Consider the following 23045-nt stretch of genomic DNA (forward strand, 5'->3'; position numbering starts at 1 on the left):
ATTAGCTGACATGCAGGATCTCCCTTTTAGCTCTTGACTGTAATAAAATCTATCGGACGTACATCTTGTGGGGAAAATATGTCACTGGTTATGGATATACCGTCAAAAATGTGTTGATGTATTTATTGTTATATCTAAGTTTAAACATTAAATCTTACACGGTGCGAGACTCTAAATGTAGGCACTTAAAGCTGACATGCCAAATCTTATTCAGTCTATGCTCCCGGCTATAATTGCACCTATGGGCGGTACATCTGTGCCAGAAAATAGGTCACAGATAAAGAATAAGCCAGGTCTCCCCGAAGCTGTACAGATTAATGTTTATAGTGCCGTGTCATCAGCGGCCTCTGCCATCTACAGGCCCCCTGTCATTCCACAAAGCGAGCTGATCTGTGGGTATTGTGTTCCAGGAGCGAAAGGGCATGTAGCCAGGCCAGGCTCTGTAAGTGATGGCAACGTCGAGATTGGACCATTTCCTCCTGGAAGAAACTATCTAGCGCGGAGTCATCTGTCTTACCGGCTGCAAATAACAGCCTATTTACCAGAAGGGAATGAAAGATGCATGCGCCGTTAGAACGCGACAACCAAGATAATGCAGTCTTCTGTCACGTAACAATGTGCAATCTCTATGATATTTGATTCTGGAAGACGAATAACCGACGCATTATTGCTGGAAGTGCATCGCAATGTTCTCCAATACCCCCGAGCAATACGTGTTCATATCGCGGTGACAATGGGGTTTTGAAAGAGATAAACTTGCAGCAGCCTCCGTCCATACATTTGCATTGCAGTCTTGGGGAATGAAAATCACCGTGAAGTGGGTGTGATTTGTGATATCCCCACTAGTATAGGACCCGTGTGGCTATTTTCAACGTCGAGTTATCCATCATCAGAGCAGATGTGGCTCCAATGGGCATGTTGTCTATTCTTAGCTGGCCATATCGCCTACAGTTTATCATATCATCGATTCATCATCAGTCCAAGTATCTTTTCCATTATTCTAATGTGTAAAACAGCTTTTTGTTTAATTGTTGGACAACGAAGCAAACTCAAGTGACCTGATTTGTTAATCCTCCGTGAATGTAAGTACACGGATGGACTGTGTTGCTATGCATATGTATATTTTGCTTATGTTCTGGCCAGTTACATGCATTGAGATATACTTTGGCTCAGCGAACAAGTCCATGATTCCACAGCACTTTGTGTACTAATAATATGATAGATATAAATGCCAGGGTAGAGATTACAATCTGGTTTAGTCGCCTTTTACGTCTGTAGAGATCGCAATCGGACATTGTAATTTTCAAGATATTCAATTGATAGGCAGTGAAAACTTATCATTTAGCATTCATGTCACATTAGAATCACTGGATATACTTATGATTTAGGATCTATCAATGAGAGACAACCCTGACATCTTCTCTGTCCCCCATCCCAAATGGGCTATTCTGACAGATTGCAATCTGTACCCGACATATAAAAATAAGACTAAACATGTGACCGTCCAGAAATGACATCATTACTGACTCTGTGTGTGTCTGTGTGTGTGTGTGTGGGGGGGGGGGGGTGTGCTGTGTGTTTGGCTGTCAGAATCAGGGAGAGTTTAACGAAAATATATCAGAGAATGTCTTAATTTCAAATGCATCAGAATGAAACAAGTCAACTTTCACTAACCCCAAATCTGAATTATGATCCATGCTTAATCGTTGACAAGACCTGCCTCAAATATTGACTTGTTTTGTATCACATTTGTCTTGCAAGTGTCATAATCCGACCGCGGTCGTAGTTTTCATTTGGCATTATTCTGAACCATGGTGGAGGATTGCCGTGATCCCATGTACCTTTTATATCTTAAAACCTACGTGTTTAGTTCCATATAGTTTACGTTTATATTACATATCATGCAAAATAAATGTAGTTTTAATAAAATGATCCTAGGTCTTAAAGACACAAATAGGTGTAATATAGGAATATTCCGTGCCATCAAGAAGGATCAGGACGAGATCCCCAGTGTCTGCCCATCACATCCAACATTGTTCTGCGCGTCAGCCACTTTCAATTTGTCTAATTTTACATGCTCTGATTGATGCTAGCTAGGATTGCTTTACTGCTGGATTTCTGGCGTATCGCGTACCTGTTTTTTTTCCTGATTGCTTTTGACAATGATCAACCATGTTGATCCTTACGACTTGTCGCCAGAACAAGGCATTCTGCTACCATGTCATAAATCGTTGGATCATACTAAAACATGCCGCTATACACCTTTCTCACGCGGCGGCCATGATAGATAGAAGACGATATATATTACAAGAAGTGTTATGCACCGAAAGATGTAGCAATTTAGAGTAGTGCAGACTGACCCCATAGTCCCTTAAGAGATGCAAAATAAAAACATAATAATGCAAATTTTTGACGGATTTGCAGCCATTCACTTATTGGTCGCTTTCCTAATTGGCAGGCTATCATTGGTTGAACTGCTAATTATGATGGACAGCCTTTTGTTTGCCACATTGAACTCGTTTTAGATCTATCATGGCCGCCGCGTGAGAAAGGTGTATTGCATTACAGAAATTACATAATGAAGAGTCAAACTTATAGCGCCTAAATTTTTTTCCCCTTCCCCCCATTCAAAGTGTGCGGTATTGAGGAAGTAACAAAGTATTGAGGGCCTCCCGAGTAAGCATTCGATGATGTCCTCGACGACGGCAACGACGCCTACCGCTTATTGATGATCGCATTGCTGCTGAATAGCCACATTCTTTTCAAACTGGGACCCATCAGCAATCCCAGAACAGTATTTATCAGTGAACGTAGGTAATATCACAAGGATATCCTGTTGTGATTGTTGAGACTATTGTGTATCAGGGAATCTACTGTAAACATCCTAGTATTTCATACCTCAACGGAGAAATAAGCTCCACAAGGCACGTATATAAGTCATCCAATATAGCTAACCATTCAACGATTGGTTCAATTTTATAAATGGGATGCTATCACCTGGAGATAATTCTGATCTATAGTTATGTCGTTTTGGGCAGGTGGTGACTACACGCCGATGCGATAATGAACTTTAAATCAGTGTCGCAAGGTCTACCATACAATGCAAGCCAATTTATCAATCATGTTTTAACCTACCGGATAAAGTGTTTTTCCAACAATCTTATCTTCTCAACGGCATGATAACATGCACTAGTTGAAATACAAATCATCTCATTAAGATACAATGTATATCATTCATGTATATAAAGACTTTTAATGAATATCATCAGAATTTTTATGAACAGGCTGAAGTCGGCTTCATATTCTAATGAATTGGAACAGCTGTATAATCTAACCCAGTCTCTGCTATTTCCATGTGGTATGTGGCCTTTAGTGCACCCTAATGGCATAACACCTGAGTCGGACCTATCCCACACTTGCTTTGGGGTTGCATCTTTCAGGTCTTCTTCACGCTTTTGGTCTTGAAACACAACATGGGTAACAGCGGCAATGTCCGTGAGGACTGCGTGTAGAACATTTCAACTTTACTCTGTTCATCTTGCCAGTTTCAATAGACACTGACATTTGTCAAGCTGACACTGGAACCACCCCTGTAGCGTGAACCCCCCAGGCGTGTAGATAACGCAGTTGGTAGCTCCCAGAAGAGTAACGCTTATTAGCTTTTGCCAATCAACGTTACATGCTTGGTGTCCTGTAGTACTGGCAGCACGCCAAAGAGAAGAGAGCTGTCAAAAGGGATTATTGACGACATCTGGATGTCTATAAACTTTCTTCTCGTTCTGAACGAAGACCTATAAGTCTGACTGGCTGAGAGACTTGAACGACTTGTCTCTTGGACTTGTAATCCTAGGACATTGCAATTGGCACGCTGATTGTACGCAATTGGCACGCCGATTGTACGGTTTTTCATGACTGTTTTATTCCCACACCCAACTGTGATTGCCGAAAACGCCAAAATGCTACATGCTATCGTGTGCAAAAACAATCCCTTCAGGCTTCCCTTAAATAATTTGAGAATGGTTTAAAATTAGGTCTGGTACGTGTGGCGGAGGCCTTGTGTGTCTCTCTCAACGAAAGCAGTGGTGTAAAGTCGGTCATTTTACTTTCAGCGAGTATTTCACATTGCATCGCGAATGCATGGCATCCGATATTGTTCGCTATATAGAGATGGTTGTTGTTTTTTTAAAGCTAGGTACATTGTTATCTTGAGAGAAAACGTTCAAGTCCGGCATGACTAGAGGTACATTATGACGCCGGTTTAGACGCAGGCCGTTAGTTGGGCTTCTCGGTCTAAACGTCTTCTGGAAGTTGTGTATATGCCGAAGACACGATCATTAAAACGCGCTCCGGCAGCGGGGACTACAGGGCTGACATTACAGTTGGACCACTCCATAGGATGGCATGTTAAAATACACTAAAACAAGGCTTCAGAAAAGTACTAACCCCAATTTCAATCTTAACAAAATTTCTCCACCAGACAGCCACAAGGGTCATCTTTGTAAAAACTGAAAGAAAACAGGGGGTTAACCACCTCAAACTCCGAGGAATCCCCGCTCTATGAAAGAAACCTCACCTTTGACCCCAGTTTTCTCCTGATACCACCAATATGACACAACAACTAAAATCCTTCGCGCCCCACCAAAACTGCTAAACTAAGAAAATTTTGACCAAAATGGGAAAGATTAGACCTTGCCTGTTCCTTCTATTCCCAAAAGTCTCCAGGTTGGGCCAAAATTTTCAAGGAAAAAGAAGATTTTAAAGGATTTTAAGTCACACCCAAATCATTTTGTGCCTTCTACCGCGCAACTCAACTGTGCCTTCTACCGCGCAACTCAACTGTGACGTCAGCCCTACAATGGGTCTAGTACTGGCAACACGCCAGGCACGAAGACGAGAGTCGTTGCAAGTGGTCTTCATGTCAAACAAGTTACATCTTATTGTGTTATCTATATATTAAAGCTCCACTAAGGAGCAAAAGGACAAACAATCTATAGTTTCCGACCCTCCCACGAGACATTCAAACGTCAGCTTAACTGAGTTAAGACGAGACGGGCTAAATTGTGATCGTGCTCCAAACAATAACATACCCCTGTACATGACCTTTAACTCAATTCCATTCTCTTGTCGACAGCAGGGCCGTCTGGGTCATCAGCGAGACAGGATTGTGATTATATTGGACTGACAAAAGAAGTTCCCCCTATTAAAGCACAATCGATTCAGATGACTGACCTCTACAACAAGACAAGTGTCCTCAATCAATCATCACAACAGAGAGCTTCCCCAGGGATTTCCTTGCTCCAAATTACAAGATATCGTTTGATTGCAATCGTACATTCACAGAATCTGCCCCAGTTTTTACGATGTATTTCTTTGAAACATCAGATGGCTGATAAGATTACACGATGTCCCTTTGATCTTTCTGACCTACATGCTGCCTACGGCTTTAGAAACACGGATTATTTCATTAGGTAAATCGCACGTAATCTCTGACCCACTTTTCTTCACTGGATGGCTGCTGTTGCTTTGAACATACTATTAGTGTGATCCAATTTGTGATGAACATTTTATGTCTAAGCCATTTGGACTACGAGTCACATGAATGCTCCAGTGATTGATACATTTGGGGTTTTTGAGCTTCAAAAGAGCAACTTCAAGTCACACACTTATTAGACTCGGCTTTGGCATCACGCGCTACAAGACAATGTTCGTGAAATCTTCAGAGAAAATGTAACTGTACTGATCTTGCAGCATAAGTGCATCTGGTCATTGCATCATATGGTCAAAAAGCAGTCTCCGCTTACCTGTAGGTAGGAGTAGTATTCAGTAAAAGTGGCCATAGAAGATGGTGACTGTGTTCGATTACTTACTTCGAAATACCAATGAGTTTCAAACAAGGATTTTTTTCCGCATTCATATGCTGTACGGATGAACAAAACAACGATTTACGATGTCTCTGAATGACAACCAGCTCATTTTAGTTATAATCGATACGAAGGAACTATTTAAAGGCTTTCGTTTATCATCGTCTTCTCACTTAAATTACATGGGCCGGAGGGGCTGCAGTTAGTGCCTATATGAGGATGGATTTACCAGAATGACAGGAAATGGGGCTACAAATCCTTCACAACGACAGCCAGCAATGGTTCTGACGTCTTATGCTTATGTCACTTTTCCAAACCTGGGCTCGGTCGAGCTGGTTCTGGAAATGAAAATTTAAAGTGTTTATCAAGAGATATTAAAAAATTATGTCCTTTCACGTTCAATGTGTTCTGCTCTTCGTCGCAAATGTGACCGCAGCATTACATATGTGGATAGGTGTGCTTGTGCAACAGACTTGCTGCCGTCATTACATCTCCAAGACAGACATTAGAAAGTTGAGACTAAATATGTGTGTTTTCTTGCTCAATGTTAGGCAATAAAAGCTAACACCACAACCGTATCGAGTATCAATCAGAAAAATTCCCAGTGAAATGTTCTCATGGCGGGAAATAATCTGCCAATCATCCAAAGGACGTATGCTGATTGAATAATGTGTTTACGGTTGAAGTTGTTTACCTCTCCTCGAAGTAAGCTGTCAATCATCCAAAACTAGCTTGCTGATTGGTTCTATGTATTTGCATTAATTTAATAGTGGACCTGTTGGTGGCATTATTCCTTTTCTGAGAACAACACCCAGGTTTGGGTACTGATAAGAACATCTTATATCATAGGTATTCCCTGTCACATTTTATTGTTTAAAGCTGTCGATGATATTCCCGCGAGCGGGAAAACCTGCAACCTGATATAGGAGGGTGGTGGAATCGCAGTCTGTTGGCGGGAAATAATATGCCAATCATTCGATGGCTGTATAATGATTGGTCAATATCACCCCGAACTGATGTGGGTGGTACTATCTTCTGTGTAGTGGGTGCTGACCTTGTATGTGTGAGTGTAAAGGTTAATCGCAAATCTTCGGTTGGGAACTCATGGACGTCGGACTTATTATGACATTCCAACGGTAGAGCCCGTCACCCCCTTCGGGCAATTGGTAGCTTCCGTAGTCCTGTTGGACTTCAGATGAGAGGCTGGTAAAGTACGTGAATGCTGGTCCGTCGAGAAAGGTGGGGGAAAATCCGGGAACAGTGTTCATAGTCGTACCCCTGCGAGGTGGCATAGATGGCGAACTTGTTGTGCCACACCTGGAAGTCATCCTCGCCATCCCCCCTAGAGCGAGGCGGAAGTTTGTATTATCATGGCCACTAAGAGTGTCCTTTAGGCTGTTATTGAGGTCGACTATCACCGAGAAGTGTTGAAGGTCGAGAAGTGCTGGCCTTATTCAACGGCTAGTCTGCAACCTTTAGATCAAACCTCATCTGCCTCAATATATTTTTTTAATATAACGTTTTTTTTCTTCTTCTCAACAGCATGGTACAGATAAGACCCTGAATTGCTCAAGCACTGCCGCGTTACATTTGTTAAAATCAGAAAGAAGACAATCATTAAAAAACAATATTAGCACATTAGTCGATATTGCACATTAACTAAAGGGTTTTTCAACGTTATCTTCTTTGTTTAATCCAAAATGAGATCATCCTCAACCGCACCTTGAATTTTCCTAACAAGATCTTTGTCCTATATATCCTATATATAATATATAAACTTTTATATAGCCTGCCAACGTCAGTCTATGGATGCTGAAGGCAACACGAGCGAATCTTCGCTGGCCGGTTCGGACAGGGTAGAAATATGGCAAGTCCGAAGTTTCATAGTTACAATGTCGAATTCTTCCAAAATGTTCACTCAACTTTTTCTCCTCAACACAATATATATATATAATTGAACAAGGTTGCAGCCAGCAAAGTCCGGTGGTAAAGCCTGACGATCCACATTCAGGGCCGCCTGATTGGTTACGTCACTCGCGCACTGGAAGGGCTTCTTCTCAGCTGTGGTTGGGGTCTTACACCATGTTCATTGCTGTTTCTAAAAAAAGCCTAGTCTCAGTATGGCTGTCTGACCTGCAGAAACTTCATCCTTTTAAATTTAATTCATTGTATATAGCCATTGTTTCATATGGTCTCCTGCCGTGCTGTTTTTGGTCTTTTCAAAGAAACTTTTATTTTTCACTTGGGTCTTCAGCTATCTCTTGTTAGCCTTCTTCCTCTGCAGAATTAACTTTCTATTTCCAATCGGTTCCGCTGCGCCACCATAAGGACCTTACTGGTACTGCACATTGAAAAGCCATAGCCAGCAGACGAAAATGGCAAAATAAGTAAACTGAGTCTCTCATCCTTTAAGGCTGAACCCCATCATCTAAGAAAAGTTCTTGCTCTCTAAAGATCAGCGAGTTATGAGCCGCCTCCTTGCACAAGCAACAATGAAGTTGGTTACCTGGCGGGCACTGTGCCAAGACATCGCAGATACGGTTGGATTTGTATCGGCTACGCAGCAGATACCAGCAGACACATAAAAGGGCGTGATAAGTATGATAAACAGTTGAGAGTTATCTTGGACCAACGTGGTTAAACTGGTATGAACCGTTGGGGCATTTGAATGTTTGCAGTTCAATATTCACTGTGTCTTAGATTTTGCCGACTCGGATATTAAAGCCAGACAGTATTTTACTGTACGTACCATTGCATGAGACCATAGCCGAAACAATACATTGTCTTCACCCCGTTTTCTCTTCTACTTTGCTAATTTGGAAAAACTTAAAACACAAAACAATGACATTTTCATCCCGTTTATGAGTATGCATCGCTCTAACCACCTTTGGTGCAAAATAAGCATGCAAATATCTCTTCTTGTATCCATAACACTTCGTCTTACGAAGTAAGCTTTTACTCTCTCCACCAGCAGATGCATCGGTGCCCCAGCCTCGGGTCGCTGTGCACATCTATTCCGGGGCAGCTCTACGCGACCAGTGATAAACCTCCAGCAGATACACTCTGACATCCACATGAACGATTACTCCATCTTCTCCCGTTAATGGAACAAAGGCCTCAAAGATGGAAGGATTTTTCTGGTCATTGAATTGAACCTCTTAGCTAGGAACTCTTTTAAACCACACATGACGGTTGAAATAACGTCTGGGGGAGAAGAATGGGTGGTTCGGGTTTTGTGGTATGTTTAAAAACCGGGTTATAAATTGGTTTCCGGATTTCGGGGAAAATGATAGCTTATGGGCGGAATGAGCTGAAAAATGGGTTCCCCCAAAATAGCACGTTCGCATCCGGTAAGAGATTAGGATTGTCGCTTGATAAGATCAGGATTGTGTCAGAGATGGGAAAATTGATGGAATTGAGAGATAAGTCAGGTGTTCACATAAGTCATGTCCATTTGTAGTGCTTTTGGGGTATTATTCTTACAGCGTTGTCAATACCCTCATATTTTGCATGATTAAACAATGAGAACTGTTTCAGCACTTTCGATCCCCTGGAACGTGAGACAAATATCTGAGTGAAAATTAATACAAAATGCCTCAGTGTACTCATCACTGATGGTACTGTCTATGACAATGTATTCCACTTACAACTGCATTGGGGCAACTATATATCTTGCTTGGTACTGTGGGAAGCTTTATCGCAATTGTGATTGCAGTCATACAAAGTATATTTCAACGACAGTGCACGTAAACTAATGTGACAAATTGATTACATGAGACACCACGGCCTGCCTTACTACCATTATCTTTGGAGAGTATGTGTTGATGTTTCACCCGAGAAGCAATTTCAAGTTTTGAGCTCATCATCAGACACCGCTCCATCACTATAACCTCCTGGGCGGTGATACTGTGACGACCCGGCGTCCGTTGCCTCTCATGATCAGCAGAGGGTCCTCAGACTTGATAGAGATTGGTGTTGTGTATCATTGCAGTAGACTGTCATCCACCGGAGTCTGTCTTAAGACTCTCTTGGGATATGTGTATACTTTGTTGAACTCCAGCAGCACAAGCGAGGGACTCCAATATGTCTTTCAGCACTGCAACATATGTGACATTTTGCTTCATGACTTTGTCTCTCTTCAGATTATTCAATACCAACGTTTTAGTGGACCTGGTATATAATGTGCATCGGAACACTTACACTCAGTCTGGAATATTGCTACCAGGGAAATAACAAAAGCCTCAAGAGCATACGTATAACATTATCCTCAATGTTTTTGCCAAAGTCTTGTAAATCACCAGATTCATCAAATCTTTGGCACCTTTCCAGTCATGGTATCTACGGAGTAGAAGGTATTTAGGAAGTTATTTAGAGTAGATGTCCTCAACAATTCATTATTCTTTATCTGTGAAATATTGTTTTTTGTACGGTAATTTTTATTTTCTGTAGATTCAGTAGATTTTGTTCTGGATTTTTTTGTGGTAAAAGCGATGGTCAACCATTCATTGTCTTGACATAAAGCAATCGATGGTCGGCATATTCTGGAGTGTATAGATTTCTCTGTGGAGGCTAGTGATTTGAATGCATGCCATGAATCAATGTGGTATTCAATCATGGTCAAACAGGTATGGATAAAATGACTTAGCTGGGACCCATAGAGACAGATTTTGCGTTCAAGAGAAAATAGGTATGTTGTCACCGATATACTCTTATAATACGATCTTTGTTTTAGTCGAGTTATTGATCTGAAGTACATCTTTTACATCGATTCATAAAACTACAAGTAGCTATACAGTAAAAAGAATACCAACTGAACACACAATTTCGATTGTGTACTTTCCCCTGCTGTTGAATCTAGTATCACAGAATTTGGTAAACATTGGCAAGACTTTGGGATAGGTTACAAAAGATAACGGATAGACCACTGTTGACATGATGAACGCCCGTGAGGTGTGAAGAACACATCGAGCCTCTGGTTGGATGCGTTGCTTTGATGCTTGTCAAAATTCGTTTCACGGTGAGCAGTTTTCTTAAGAACCGAAATCAATACACGAGTTCCCACTTATTTCAGAAACCCACAGAACTTCCCTCATTGATTGGTTGGTGTTGCATATATGTTTGCAGTCATAGGGTGACCATAATGAAGATACAGAGTTCACTTGTAAACAACTAGCACCCACTTGTGCTAGAGGCTTAGCTGGCAATCGAACAATCTATGTGGTGTTGATTAATCAATAATACAAAGCACATTGATAGATGACCGTAGCTGTTGATCAGGACGGATATAGTTCGCAATGAAATTCCTTCAAAGTATAGAAGAAAAAATTTGTTTTGTGAAAACTGTTGAGGTTTGCTGATTTATACAACTCAAATCGACGTCAAGTAAATGTATAGGTTCATTCCGTCATGAGCAGTGTGTATCAATACGGCGGTTCGTTATACCACCGACATCTACATGTACATCGCAGCACGCCCCGATGAAAGTGGCAGGAAATCGGTACAGTGTGTAACAAGGTTACCCGGAACGATCAGTCTTACGGTGAGGTGGACTATCGACAGGAACTCCTACTTGACCCCCCTGATTGTATTGCACCTCCGCATGTGCTACGATTTGTTAATGTCAGTTGCTTTGCTGAATGGTTAGTGAGTACATATATAATGCTTATTGCAAGTTCATCAGTTCAGTTCAGTTCGTCCTCTTTTTGGAGGTGACACCTGTGTCTCCACTCGTGTCCGAGGGGTAATATTAATTGCAAAGACAAACAGCACATGATAAGGAAACCTACTATGGTGGTAAGAACTACATTCTATGTTGTGCTACTTAAGTGTACATAATGCTAGTTTTGATGAGTAAACTTTCTTGGATTAGAAATGATTTGATTGAATACACCAGACTATTACTGGGGTAGGCTAATCTTCAAACATCAGCATTTAATTCCCATCATGAAATTAACTACTGTGGAAAGTGGAAGAGAACATCTTTAGCATAGAAAACTGGCTATGAGATGAGAAAAAAGTTTGTTGGTGCCTTATTCTTCAGACGGAGCAAGGGGGATTGACTGTTTGGCTGCGAAGAGCTGATAGAAGGAGAGAGAAAGAAAGAGATTGAGTGTGCGTGTGTGCGCGCTCGCGCTCGTACTAGGTGTTCACAGATAGTGTGGTCTATTCAGCATACTTTAGTCAAACGTAACTTAGTAAGACTTAGTGTAATCCTTGCCCCACAAAATCAATACGTCAGGTTACGTCCTAATGCTATCCATTTCCCGGTTCAGTAAGCCAGATACAATCATCCGCGTTCACGTAAGACTGAAATTCCTACCTCCTTGCTCGAGTGTGTAATGGGTTAAGTGGCTTTGCGCCTTCAAAAGTCTACAGTAAGGAAGATGCATCCCTCTCGATATTACTAGACAACCCTTTGAAGTTTTTGCAAGAAGCTCATCGCTACAATCAAGGAGTGTTTCAAGAGTTTCATCGTCATCAATATGGACAATCGTCTTGACATTACTATATGTTCAGGCCATAAAAAAAAAGCTAGGGATTACTATATGTTCAGGCCATAAAAAAAAAAAGCTAGGCTAAAAAATGTTGAAAATCCAAACTTCAATTTTCATTTCACCTAGAACGGTTGGCCATCATTCATTGAAGATTATATATTTGCCAGTTTTATTTATCTCAATCCTGATAAGACATAAAAGACCCTCGTTTAGAGTAATTGGACAATTTAAAGCCAAGGATCCCGAGTTAAGTACTTACCAGCCAGTGTTGTCAATACCTGGCTTACTAGCGAGTTGTCTTACATGTGAGCTCTTGAGAATCGAAACCCTTTGAATTATCTATGAGCGAGGCCATGGCATCGGAAGCGATTACAACTTCCTAAACTTCTCGCCCCAGCTTGTGGTTTATACTTCTATGTGATTCATGACGCAATTTCTGCGCGTTTTGTGTCCCTTGGTTGGAGCTGTTTTCCGCATGCCATCCTTAATGTTACATGCATATTAACGGCACTGCTTAGACGAGGTAAAGAAGCTCATCGTGTGAGGGTTTTCTAAGTGTAGCAAGCATGTCTATATCCTATAGTTAATCATATGCTTTCTCCAGTACTAGACGGATGAGTAGATGAAATGTGCTTGGTTCTATGAACATCCACAATTGAATGATTGATGTTATGTTTGATAAGTGGATTAAAATGGAGCTATAAGCATATGCCGGAATATATGTGAGCTAGATTTGTTTCTCAAGGGAAAATTAAGGTTTGAGCTACATCATAGAATAGTAATTAATACCCATAGATGCTGACATTTCCATAACAACAATTTTTACAGACAGACGTAAATTTGTTAGATGTACTTTCATGCATTTATACCTGCACCAGCAGTCAGTGAATCTTGTACGGTTTCACGTACATGTGTGGTCGCGTTGTCGCCACCTGCCGCCGTCTAGGCGGAGGTAATATATATAAATGTAAATCGTACTTTCCGCACATTTTAAATCATAAACATGCATGGAGAAATAGGGATTTCGTTCACAAGACACCACTATAACATCTTTGTGACTTTGACTCAGCGCCAGCCCACCCCCTGTCCTGTCTGAAACACCTGCAGTGACATGCTATTGACTTGGTATATACAGCTAAGTACACATATTACTATAACAACAATGTGAAGGGATAGACATTTTTTTGATTATGTGAAATTTTGCCACAGCCAGGAAAACATTAATGAACCTATCACAAGTTATTAGGCTGATGTGGTCGTCGGCGTCTTCCTCTTCTCCCTTGTACTTTCTTCTAACCAGTCCAAAGGCGGGAAACAGAGTAACCTGTAAATAGTTGCCATCAAAATACATCAGACCAGATCAAACCCACAGGCGCTGGATAGTGCGTGTGGGGTCGTAAAGGTTGTGCCTGAACACGGTAACGGTTTCCTTAAATATCATTAGGGTCGCATGGGCTACAGTAACTGCTGTTGGTCTAAGTCCGGAGTCCAGATAATGATGCACTATTTACTTCTTACAATTGTCTTAGGGTCAGCTAGGTTACGTATTATATATGGTCAAGATTAAACAAAACGTGTATGAATCTTTCTGGGCTTCTAATTTAGGAACTTGGCTTTATGTGTGTGTAGCATATCATTGTTGCTGTTGTTCCTTTTTCCTAAATTTGCATAAGTGATTTCCAATTTCTTTACTGCTTCATTTCCTGCATGCATATGCCTGAGTAAATGGTCAAACCTGTAAAGTGCAGTGTCGTCGGCTGTATGCTCAACTCCCAAGCCAGCGCTTTAAGGACATTGTCTTTGTTTCGTAGCTCGCTTTAATGTCGTTCAGAGGAACTAAAACTAGATATAAACAGACTATTCCATCGGCCAGTAACTTTCGCCATTCTATCGATAATAATGCAATTTTACCGTGATTAAATTGAGGGAATGGCACAGACAATAAAGACATATTTAGAAATACTGCCTGCGGTTTATGAGGGTCAAATGATGTCTCCTATATGCATGGTCTTTGAGGGACTTTTATTGACCACAAATCCGATTTACCTTTCTCCAAATGTAAAATTGATGCAGCGGACGTTCTGCCAAGCAAGTTTAACGACTGATAGGAAATGGATCCATTTGTAGCTCTTGAAAAAAAATGAGAAAGCCTTAAATTCTAAACACGGCAGTCTGTGACGAATCTTTTTGACTCCAAGGTCTGCTTTATATGATACTTATAACTTTATTGCACAACAATTGTACGGGGTACAAAGTATGGCATCTACATAACTACAGTGCTATATAACTTATCTTAAGGCTTATCTAACTAATACAGGAGTTGTAGTATGGGATAAGTTTCTTACATTCATTGGAAGTTTTACAATCATTTTGGGAATTTCTAATGTCTTAACCTTCTTTGATATATTTTCCTATATCTGCCATGCAGGGATTGTCACATGTCATGATGTATTTGAATTTGCACTTCAGGTCCATTTGGATAAATCCTTGTGTATGACGAGATGACAGCCTTCTGTATAGAGAATTGCGTACATCGGAATATTTGGGACATACATCCATAAAGTGATATTAGCCTTCGATTAGATCTTGACAGAATGGACATATATGATACGGCTTCAATAGCCATCGATAGGTTTTGAGTGCAGTTCAATGTGACGCCGCCTGGTTACAACTCGCTTGGGTACAATCAAAAGTGATCCTGTAGAATCGGTCTGAGAACAAATTACCTGTGATGAAAAATTCATCTGTGAAAAATTGATCGTTACAAACCAATAGCACGCGCACAAATGTAAAACAATATTTTGATGGAAAGATATTTAATGACTTATAGAACCGTGCAGTATCGACCACGATCTAATATACATTTAAGCGATTTCATTTACGCAACGCAAATATAAGCAGATTTGGAATGATACCACCACCAATGTGGATTTGTTTTCAAATTAAAATCTATTACAAAAATACGGTGTTGTAATTGTCATGTGACTACCAGCTTATTGTTCAATTACAAACTTTTAAGGTTTAAAGCTAATCGATTACTTATATCCCTGGGAAATAATAGAGATCTAGTTGTAATCTCATAACCTTGACCACAATTACCAGACACCACGCTATCATTGTAAACGTAATGTGGTTTCATTAGACATGGGCGCCATACCCATACTTATGTTATTTATCTTTCCTTTCTTTTGCGCAATGACTTTCAAAGTAGACGCAAATTGTCGTAAATGTTACGATTATTGCCGTGTCTGGCTTATTATTTCGGTGCCTTGTAACGCATCTCAAAGCATTCTTTTGATGATGTAATTCCATTGGTTGTATCATGTACCATGAACATCACGTTATCTGTAGTTTCCAGGTTGCGTTTGCTTTCCACTTTGTTCACTTGGCGCATCGTCGCGGTCTGTTTACAAGATGACTACAAGAAATTCCCAACACACGTTTCATTATAAGAATACATCTTGACGAAAATACATAACGAACCATAGGGATACGACAACAATAGTCAACGTCAACTTGCATTATCTGAAATTTGTACTTGCACATGGCAGGTCTGAAATGAACCACAAGATCACGACATGAACTGGCGCTCAATAAAAGAAAGCATCAACGTCGCTTTTGCTTCAAGAGAGCTTCGGAGTCTCTTTCGCAATTATCAATGATGAAACCAACCTTGACAATCAGTTTTCTTTTGACATTTTGGACACCTGTTTGTAGTTTCATTTACTTCTCATTACGTTTCACCGAGTGCCGTCAGTTTTCAACACCTGTTCAATCTCCAGTCCTCCGTATTGATGAACATTTCCGACGTTAGTGCCGTGTATCTAACACGATTTGCAATACCAGCATTATCTTCCCCACCAGATGTGAGTTCATTAGCAATTGTGTCGTCACAGTGGGTGCATCTGCAAACGGCAGGCGTTGCTTTTGATTTCACATGTCTTCACTGTTCGTACCTGGTGCTTATCAGTGCTAGCGTGCTGTTCTTTCACGCTTAGTGCTCTTTGTGTCAGAGGAAACAAGTTCTCCTGAGTTTGAGGAAGTCTTTCTTATTTTGGCAACAATAGTCTTAATTGAAAAGCAATTATGACGAGAATAAAAATTGGGCTTTAGTGTTTAAGGAAATATTTGAAATTTTTAGCACCTTGCCCTGTCTTCTCACATCTTTTTAGATATCTTTATTCGAAAACAATAACATTGTTCCTAATATTTCGTGCCTGCAAATAGGGTTTGGAGGCTGAAATAATGTCAAACATAATGGCAAACTTGTGCAACCTTTACGTCTTAACCAGGATGATGAGTGTGGGTAGAAACGCGAACATTTCCCCGCCCGGATTCTGCGTTCTTGCTTTAGCAGGTGACTCGGAACAGTGATCATCCTGAGCATAAGGCATGTCATCAAAGCTCTGGAGAATACCTGTTCAAAGTCCCTCGTGGTAGACGTAGCGCCTTTTATTATATTGTACATGTCACGGAACGCTGTTGACGCTAAACGTTTGCGACAGAAATTTTTCGCTACACTGCTCGCGGGTCTCATCACCGTGCACCACCAAGTTCTCAAGCAATATGTTATAGTACTGATAACATGTGGTCTCATATTTGGCAATGATTTATTATTACAATATGTACGGATTGTAAACAGGTATGGGAAGAAACTGATAATAGTACATGTATAGCTGCATCTTTATTGCAAAAGTACCGGAAAAGTACTGTCTTTTCTGTAAATATATTTACAGGATCCGGATAAGCAAGAGGTCTTCCTCCTGTAAATAATTTAAGGCAGGATTCTTGTGAAATTCTTGAAACTCTGACTCTCCGGTAGCACATGGCTTGTTAGGTGACCGAGACGTTTAGCTAGAAAGTGATATTTCCGTCTAACGTCACGTCTTTTTCATGGCCAGGTTTGCCAGGCGAATGCTGTCGTCGACGTCCTCTGCACTGCAACGATTAGAAAGGAGAATACCCATATATCAAGTTGCTTTTAGTGCAATCGAACAGTCTTCTTCGTTTCACAACCTCTTTTTATTCTTCTGCAGACGTTTCGGTGACTGTCTGTCACCTTCATCAGTGCAAAATAAATTCTTATAACGTTACTCGGTGCGATATGACCTATACAGTGCAAATCGAACTAAACCTATTGTGACGTAATTACTTGACATGGAATGTTCTCGAACGTGATACGTTAATCATCCTAGTTGTTCAAATAGTTCGATTTGCACTGTATAGGTTATATCGCACCGAGTAACGTTAGTATATTTCATTTTGCACTGATGAAGGTGACAGACAGTCACCGAAACGTCTGCAGAAGAATAAAAAGAGGTTGTGAAACGAAGAAGACTGTTCGATTGATCTACCAACCTGATGAAACTATTTACGGATGCTTTTAGTGCAGTTTTACTATTCGTCGTGGTTTCACACGCCTGGAAGCGATACGTGGTCGTTTATGATAGCTGCAAAGCGGCGGGAAAGATAGAACTGCCGCAGCTTGTATCTTTATTTGAATCGGAGTAAGCCTAGAGCACCTTGCGGTCTGTGCAATATTTCATACAGCACATGGTTCTGAAGATGAGAAAGTTCCGGGAACAAAACTGATTTATGCATTACAGTTGAAAGGTGCATTTACGTACTATGTTGGATATCAAAGCTAAAAGAGAGATATTGTCAAGCAATAAAAATGCCCTTTTGATACCAGTCGTACGCGGTATATAGAGAACCCCTGACTATCAATGTCATTGTCAAGGCACCATCTGAGCGCACAGGGTACGAAAACGTGTTGTATTTGACCCGCGCTCTCCAACATTGGACATGGCAAATATCTGAAACGCTGTTACGCCGCCTTGGACTTCAACGACGTCCATTGCAAACTAAGACTAGTAAGCTGTTTATTGCACTTAGACCCCATTATTGACGAAGACTAATGCTAAAATCAAGAAAATAGTCAAGCAACAAAAACTCTATCATTTTGGATGATTTTGAAGACTAAACAAACTAGATAATGTAGTTGGACATTTGATAATCAAAGGCCATGTTTTATTTCGTTTAATGTTAATAAAATACTTTAAGTATTTTTTCTAACTTCAAAGAGACGAAACTGTCGCCACCATCGCTCCAGACAAATTTGACAATGACAGAATGTGAGCCGCAAAAATATCGGTTGATGAAGTTTGACTTTATCATCAACATCAGCGACAGTTTTTAATTTTAATGATAACACAGATTGTTCGCGCAGTAGTTGTATAAGAACTATGATTATAACACTAATACTGTTGATATACTATAATCGACAGTCAACAGCAACATCACGTTATAATGAAATTGGCCATGCAGGCACCACTACAGTCTCCGCCGGGAAATGATAAGATTAAAGTTCGAAGTTGTCATTTGACTGCAATCTGATTTGAAATGGGAGGAGCCTGGTGTCCTTGCCTAAGTTTTTTCCAGTGCCATGAGACCGTTGAAGATTAACTCCAGAATATACTCCAAACACCGTTAGTGATCAACAGATATTGTACACACTGTCCCGTAAGCTTTCTTGACCTAGATATAATTCATCTTACCGGCCATTATAGATTCAGGTGATCTCATGATCTGAAGATGCCAGTAAGGTAGAACTAAACTTGCATTGGATGCAAATCTGCCTGCTTGGGTGAATATTGATGTCCACGCAATGCTTCTGGGCAAATGTCTCGTAGTATCTGGGTTTAAGTGCATTTTTTCGAAATAAAGGCTGTAACTGAACAAGTATCTCGGTTGGCTAAATTGTCATTTTGACCTTCCACTGTTTTCTTATTAATGAATTAAGAAAGAATGGAGCCGTAACGAATGTTGATAGATGGCCATTAAAGAATTCTAAATCTGATTTTTTGGGGGCCGAATTGATGACGTCATCATTATTATTCCCTCTGATATTATTTTTTTTTATGACAAAATACAGCACTTTGGTACATACCACTGTAATGAAACTTCGTTTTTCGTTGCATAATGATGAAAGCTACAAACGTAGTGTTGCGCAAACTGATATCTACTAACGATCTGTATTTATTAAGAATTAGATTTTTCTAATTAGATGAAAACAAACATTTTCTAATTACTACAGATCATTAGTAGATATCAATTTGCGCAACACTACGTTTGTAGCTTTCATCATTATGCAACGTTCAACGAAGTTTCATTACAGTGGTATGTACCAAAGTGCTGTATTTTGTCATAGAAAAAAATAATATCAGAGGCAATAAAAATGATGACGTCATCAATTTGGCCCCCAAAAAATCAGATTTAGAATTCTCTAATGCCCATCTACCAACATTCGTTACGGCTCCATTCTTTCTTAATTTATTGATAAGAAAACAGTGGAAGGTCAAAATGCCAATATAGCCGACCGAGAAACCTTAACAGTATTGCATCTTCAGCTTGGTTTGTTTCTATGATGACTTCTAGCGACACAATTCTGATGTAGAGAGTCGCAACAAAATACAAAACACGGTGGATGATGATGTAAACATGTATGAAAGGAAGACGAACCAAGTACAAATACGTTATAATATCTAGATTTATTGTAGTTTTCAATCAAGAATATCAAGTTCACACATCATAAAAATAACCTAGTAATTTACATGTCAAGTCAGGTAAGATTTCTTTACTGCATGCTTGCACTTACTAAGTTGTACTCAGAGTTGTGTCATCTAAAGGTTGTCATTTGACTGCAATTGTGTACAGAAGGAACTCTAACAATGCTATTAGATAAGATACAATAATAAGATACAATCATGCATGGAATGAACCTGCCCTACTTACAATGCTATGAGATAAGATATGCAATGTCCCCCAAGGTTCGCTGACCTAGTTATACTAATCTATACTATAATTTCAGGAGACAAGATCAATCTCTAAGTCGTCTGGAGAATCTAGTCCAATTCCGTCGCCTTTATCTTATTTCCCTTCAAGTTTGACACAGTAAGCAATCCTATGATTACATAAGTTACAAGGCGGAGGCCTGCCGCCAAACACAACGCAAATTCCATTTCTATTAAATGTTGAAGCACAGACAGTATTGGGGACTAATAACACATTTATCTTCTTGGCCATTAACGATGACAGCGGATCAATCTACGAGATCATACAATCAGTCCAATCCTAAAGGCATCTTCCATTCTGATTCAAGAGGTTGGGATCGTAAGTCATCACTTGCTATGAAAGAATCTTCGTCAAAAATTTTTGTCCTAAAGGCAAAGTAAAAACATTTAACATGGAGTCGTTATATGTAATGGAATGCTGTTGGAAAACCGTATTCAAAACATGTTTCCATTAAGTGTAGGTGGTGAAGAGGATTGCTGCAAATTGAGAGACGCTATGAGCTGCTCTAGTTCGGCGACTAGCTGGTCATCTTCGTTTGCGTCAGAAAACTTGAAGGAGAGAGACTTGCTGTCTTGGTTCCGTCTCACCAACTCAAGATTCTCGGCCGCCGTCTTCTGGTAGACCGTCACGGTGACCAGGTTCTTCTCGAAGGGTTTTTCAAGACTCCAGGACTGCCCGATGCAGAACTTGAAGTAGGGACACGGCTTCTCACCCCTCCCAAGAGCGTACTCTTGCAGCTTCGTAAGGAAGTGGACAAGGTCAAAGACTTTGGTGAGAGTTTCTCGCTCTAGTTTCGTAGGAACCATGGGAGAGTTAGGGTCCAACCAGTAGACCGCTGGCTCGCAGAGTCGGTACGCCAAGATGTTGCCGTTCTCGAACCGGAATAGCAGGCCTCTTTTGGTACCGTTGAGCAGCCTAAGTGTAGAGTCAAGCTGTTTCTGTGTCTGCATGTGTGTTTCGCAGTCTGGCAACGGCACTGGCACCACGTTCTCAGGTCCAAACAGCTTCCCGGCATCTCTGCTGAAGATCTAGAAAGGCAAAAACTCAAACTTTCAAGTTGAACGTAGATAGGTCACTATTATCATGTACCAGATAGGTTGTCTAAAAGGGTTTGCATGTGTCTGGATGACGTTTAACTAGGCTAGAATCTTCTAGAGTTAGAGTTTTATGCAAAGGTTTGTTCATATTATATACTGAATGGGTTGTCTAAAGAAGTTAGAATTTGGAAGTAGTTGAAATATGGCTATTTTGGCTGCAACAAGCTTTTCTTGTGGTGTGAACTAATATGAATCCTTCATATCAGAATGAAGTTTTTTGTTTTGGTAAGAGACTTGTAATGGAGTTTCAAACCCTTTGCTCGCAGAGGTTATACTTCTTAAAGAATTTTCCTTTCGATGTGTCCTGCCTAGAATGATATGACTGAAACCGTGCGGGCAACCTACCTGACATGCCTGCCTGGTAGCCATCTGTTCCACGGGTGAGCCGTAGAAGATCCTGAAGCCTGTCGGGACGGGGTAGGTCCCCGAGTCCATCACCTGCACGCCGCGGTACGTCACGCACACCCGCACCTCACAATCTGGAAGACGGTAGGTAGAAATTTTTTATCATGTAACGTCAATAGAGACATGATTTAGTAGTAACCCTGGCCACAAGGTCACTACTAAGCCCATCTCGGACACGATTGAAATTATCGAATCACGTTAAACCCACAGAAAGATCAAGGAAGCAGTCTGCATGCTGCCATGCAGTTGGAAGGTGCCAAGCTAAACAACCGAGAAGACCGATCTACGCAAGTCTCGGACCTAGTCTCGTGATCTCGCGAGACTAGGTCGCTCCGTGATCAAGATGTTCTGAGCAGACATCGAATATTTGAAGGTACGTATTTTATGTTACTGATTGAAGAATTATTCTATTAACAGAAATGATTTAAAAGGATACAAGGAATTAAGGACATTACTTCCAACATGTACAATTCTAAAAAAAGGATCGTTATATTTTCTTGATGATGAACGTTTTCTAGACTTTTCTCTGGAATATCATGTTATATGTGGTTACCTTGAAAATTCGAAAATGGTCCCAGATATTCCCTTTGTAAGGACTCCGTTAGTTGATCCATCGGCTGGGCACTGGGCACTGGTGGTACGCTCGCTATGAGTGGCTGTGCCATCGCACACGCGCCTTGGTTAGGTTCGTGGGTGACTGGTTGTATGGGTGAGATGATTCCCATGTCTAAAATATGGGGGGGAATAGTGTGTTAAAAAGCTACAAATAATAAATGAATAGACTCTCAAGATGATTTTTTAACATGTTATAACCAGTCAACTTTCGTATTACCGCAAAGAGTTTAAGCTATTTCTTATATGTTTGTACCAACCATGTAAGGAAGGCATTGATAGGTCACTTGTCTGGACATTGTTGTCAAATGGGATGTTAAGCATCATTGGCTGCGCTGGGGCGCATGCGCCCTCGCCGGATTCTGTTGTACCAGGTGGTGTCGACAGAAGAGAGTCCAGATCTAAGCAATAAAATAAATAAAAAACAATTGAAAATATGTTACACATGCCTCTCTTACCATGAATGTTAACTCTTATACCTATTAGAATATTTCTACGTTCAAAACGATTTCATACAGATTAGCTATAGTTGCTCACTGTGTATATCATGTGTGTTAAATGAACATCGTGAGCTCACCATTTAAAAACTCCTCTGTCGCCTCGTTGGACAGACCTATGCCGTCTGCTTGGTCCCATGCCACTATGAAACAAAGTTAGAAATTATTGATTTAAGTAAGTTATCATCAGGCAAATAGTGTAATGGCAACAGGCATATATTTACA

The 23045-nt window shown here is 40.6% G+C and overlaps 1 protein-coding gene across 1 annotated transcript; it reads right to left on the reverse strand.

The window, feature by feature from the left end:
- Positions 1-20114: 20114 nt before the first annotated feature.
- Positions 20115-22970, reverse strand: LOC118423170 (interferon regulatory factor 6-like). The gene is made up of 5 exons (XM_035831204.1): positions 22901-22970; positions 22584-22724; positions 22265-22438; positions 21652-21785; positions 20115-21237 (listed from the first exon to the last, which is right to left on the reverse strand). The coding sequence occupies exons 2-5, from the start codon at positions 22648-22650 to the stop codon at positions 20644-20646; spliced, it is 969 nt and encodes a 322-aa protein (XP_035687097.1). The 5' UTR covers positions 22651-22724; positions 22901-22970; the 3' UTR covers positions 20115-20643.
- Positions 22971-23045: the final 75 nt, after the last annotated feature.

This window comes from Branchiostoma floridae, chromosome 9 (genome assembly GCF_000003815.2).
Source record: "Branchiostoma floridae strain S238N-H82 chromosome 9, Bfl_VNyyK, whole genome shotgun sequence".
Lineage (NCBI taxonomy): Eukaryota > Metazoa > Chordata > Leptocardii > Amphioxiformes > Branchiostomatidae > Branchiostoma > Branchiostoma floridae.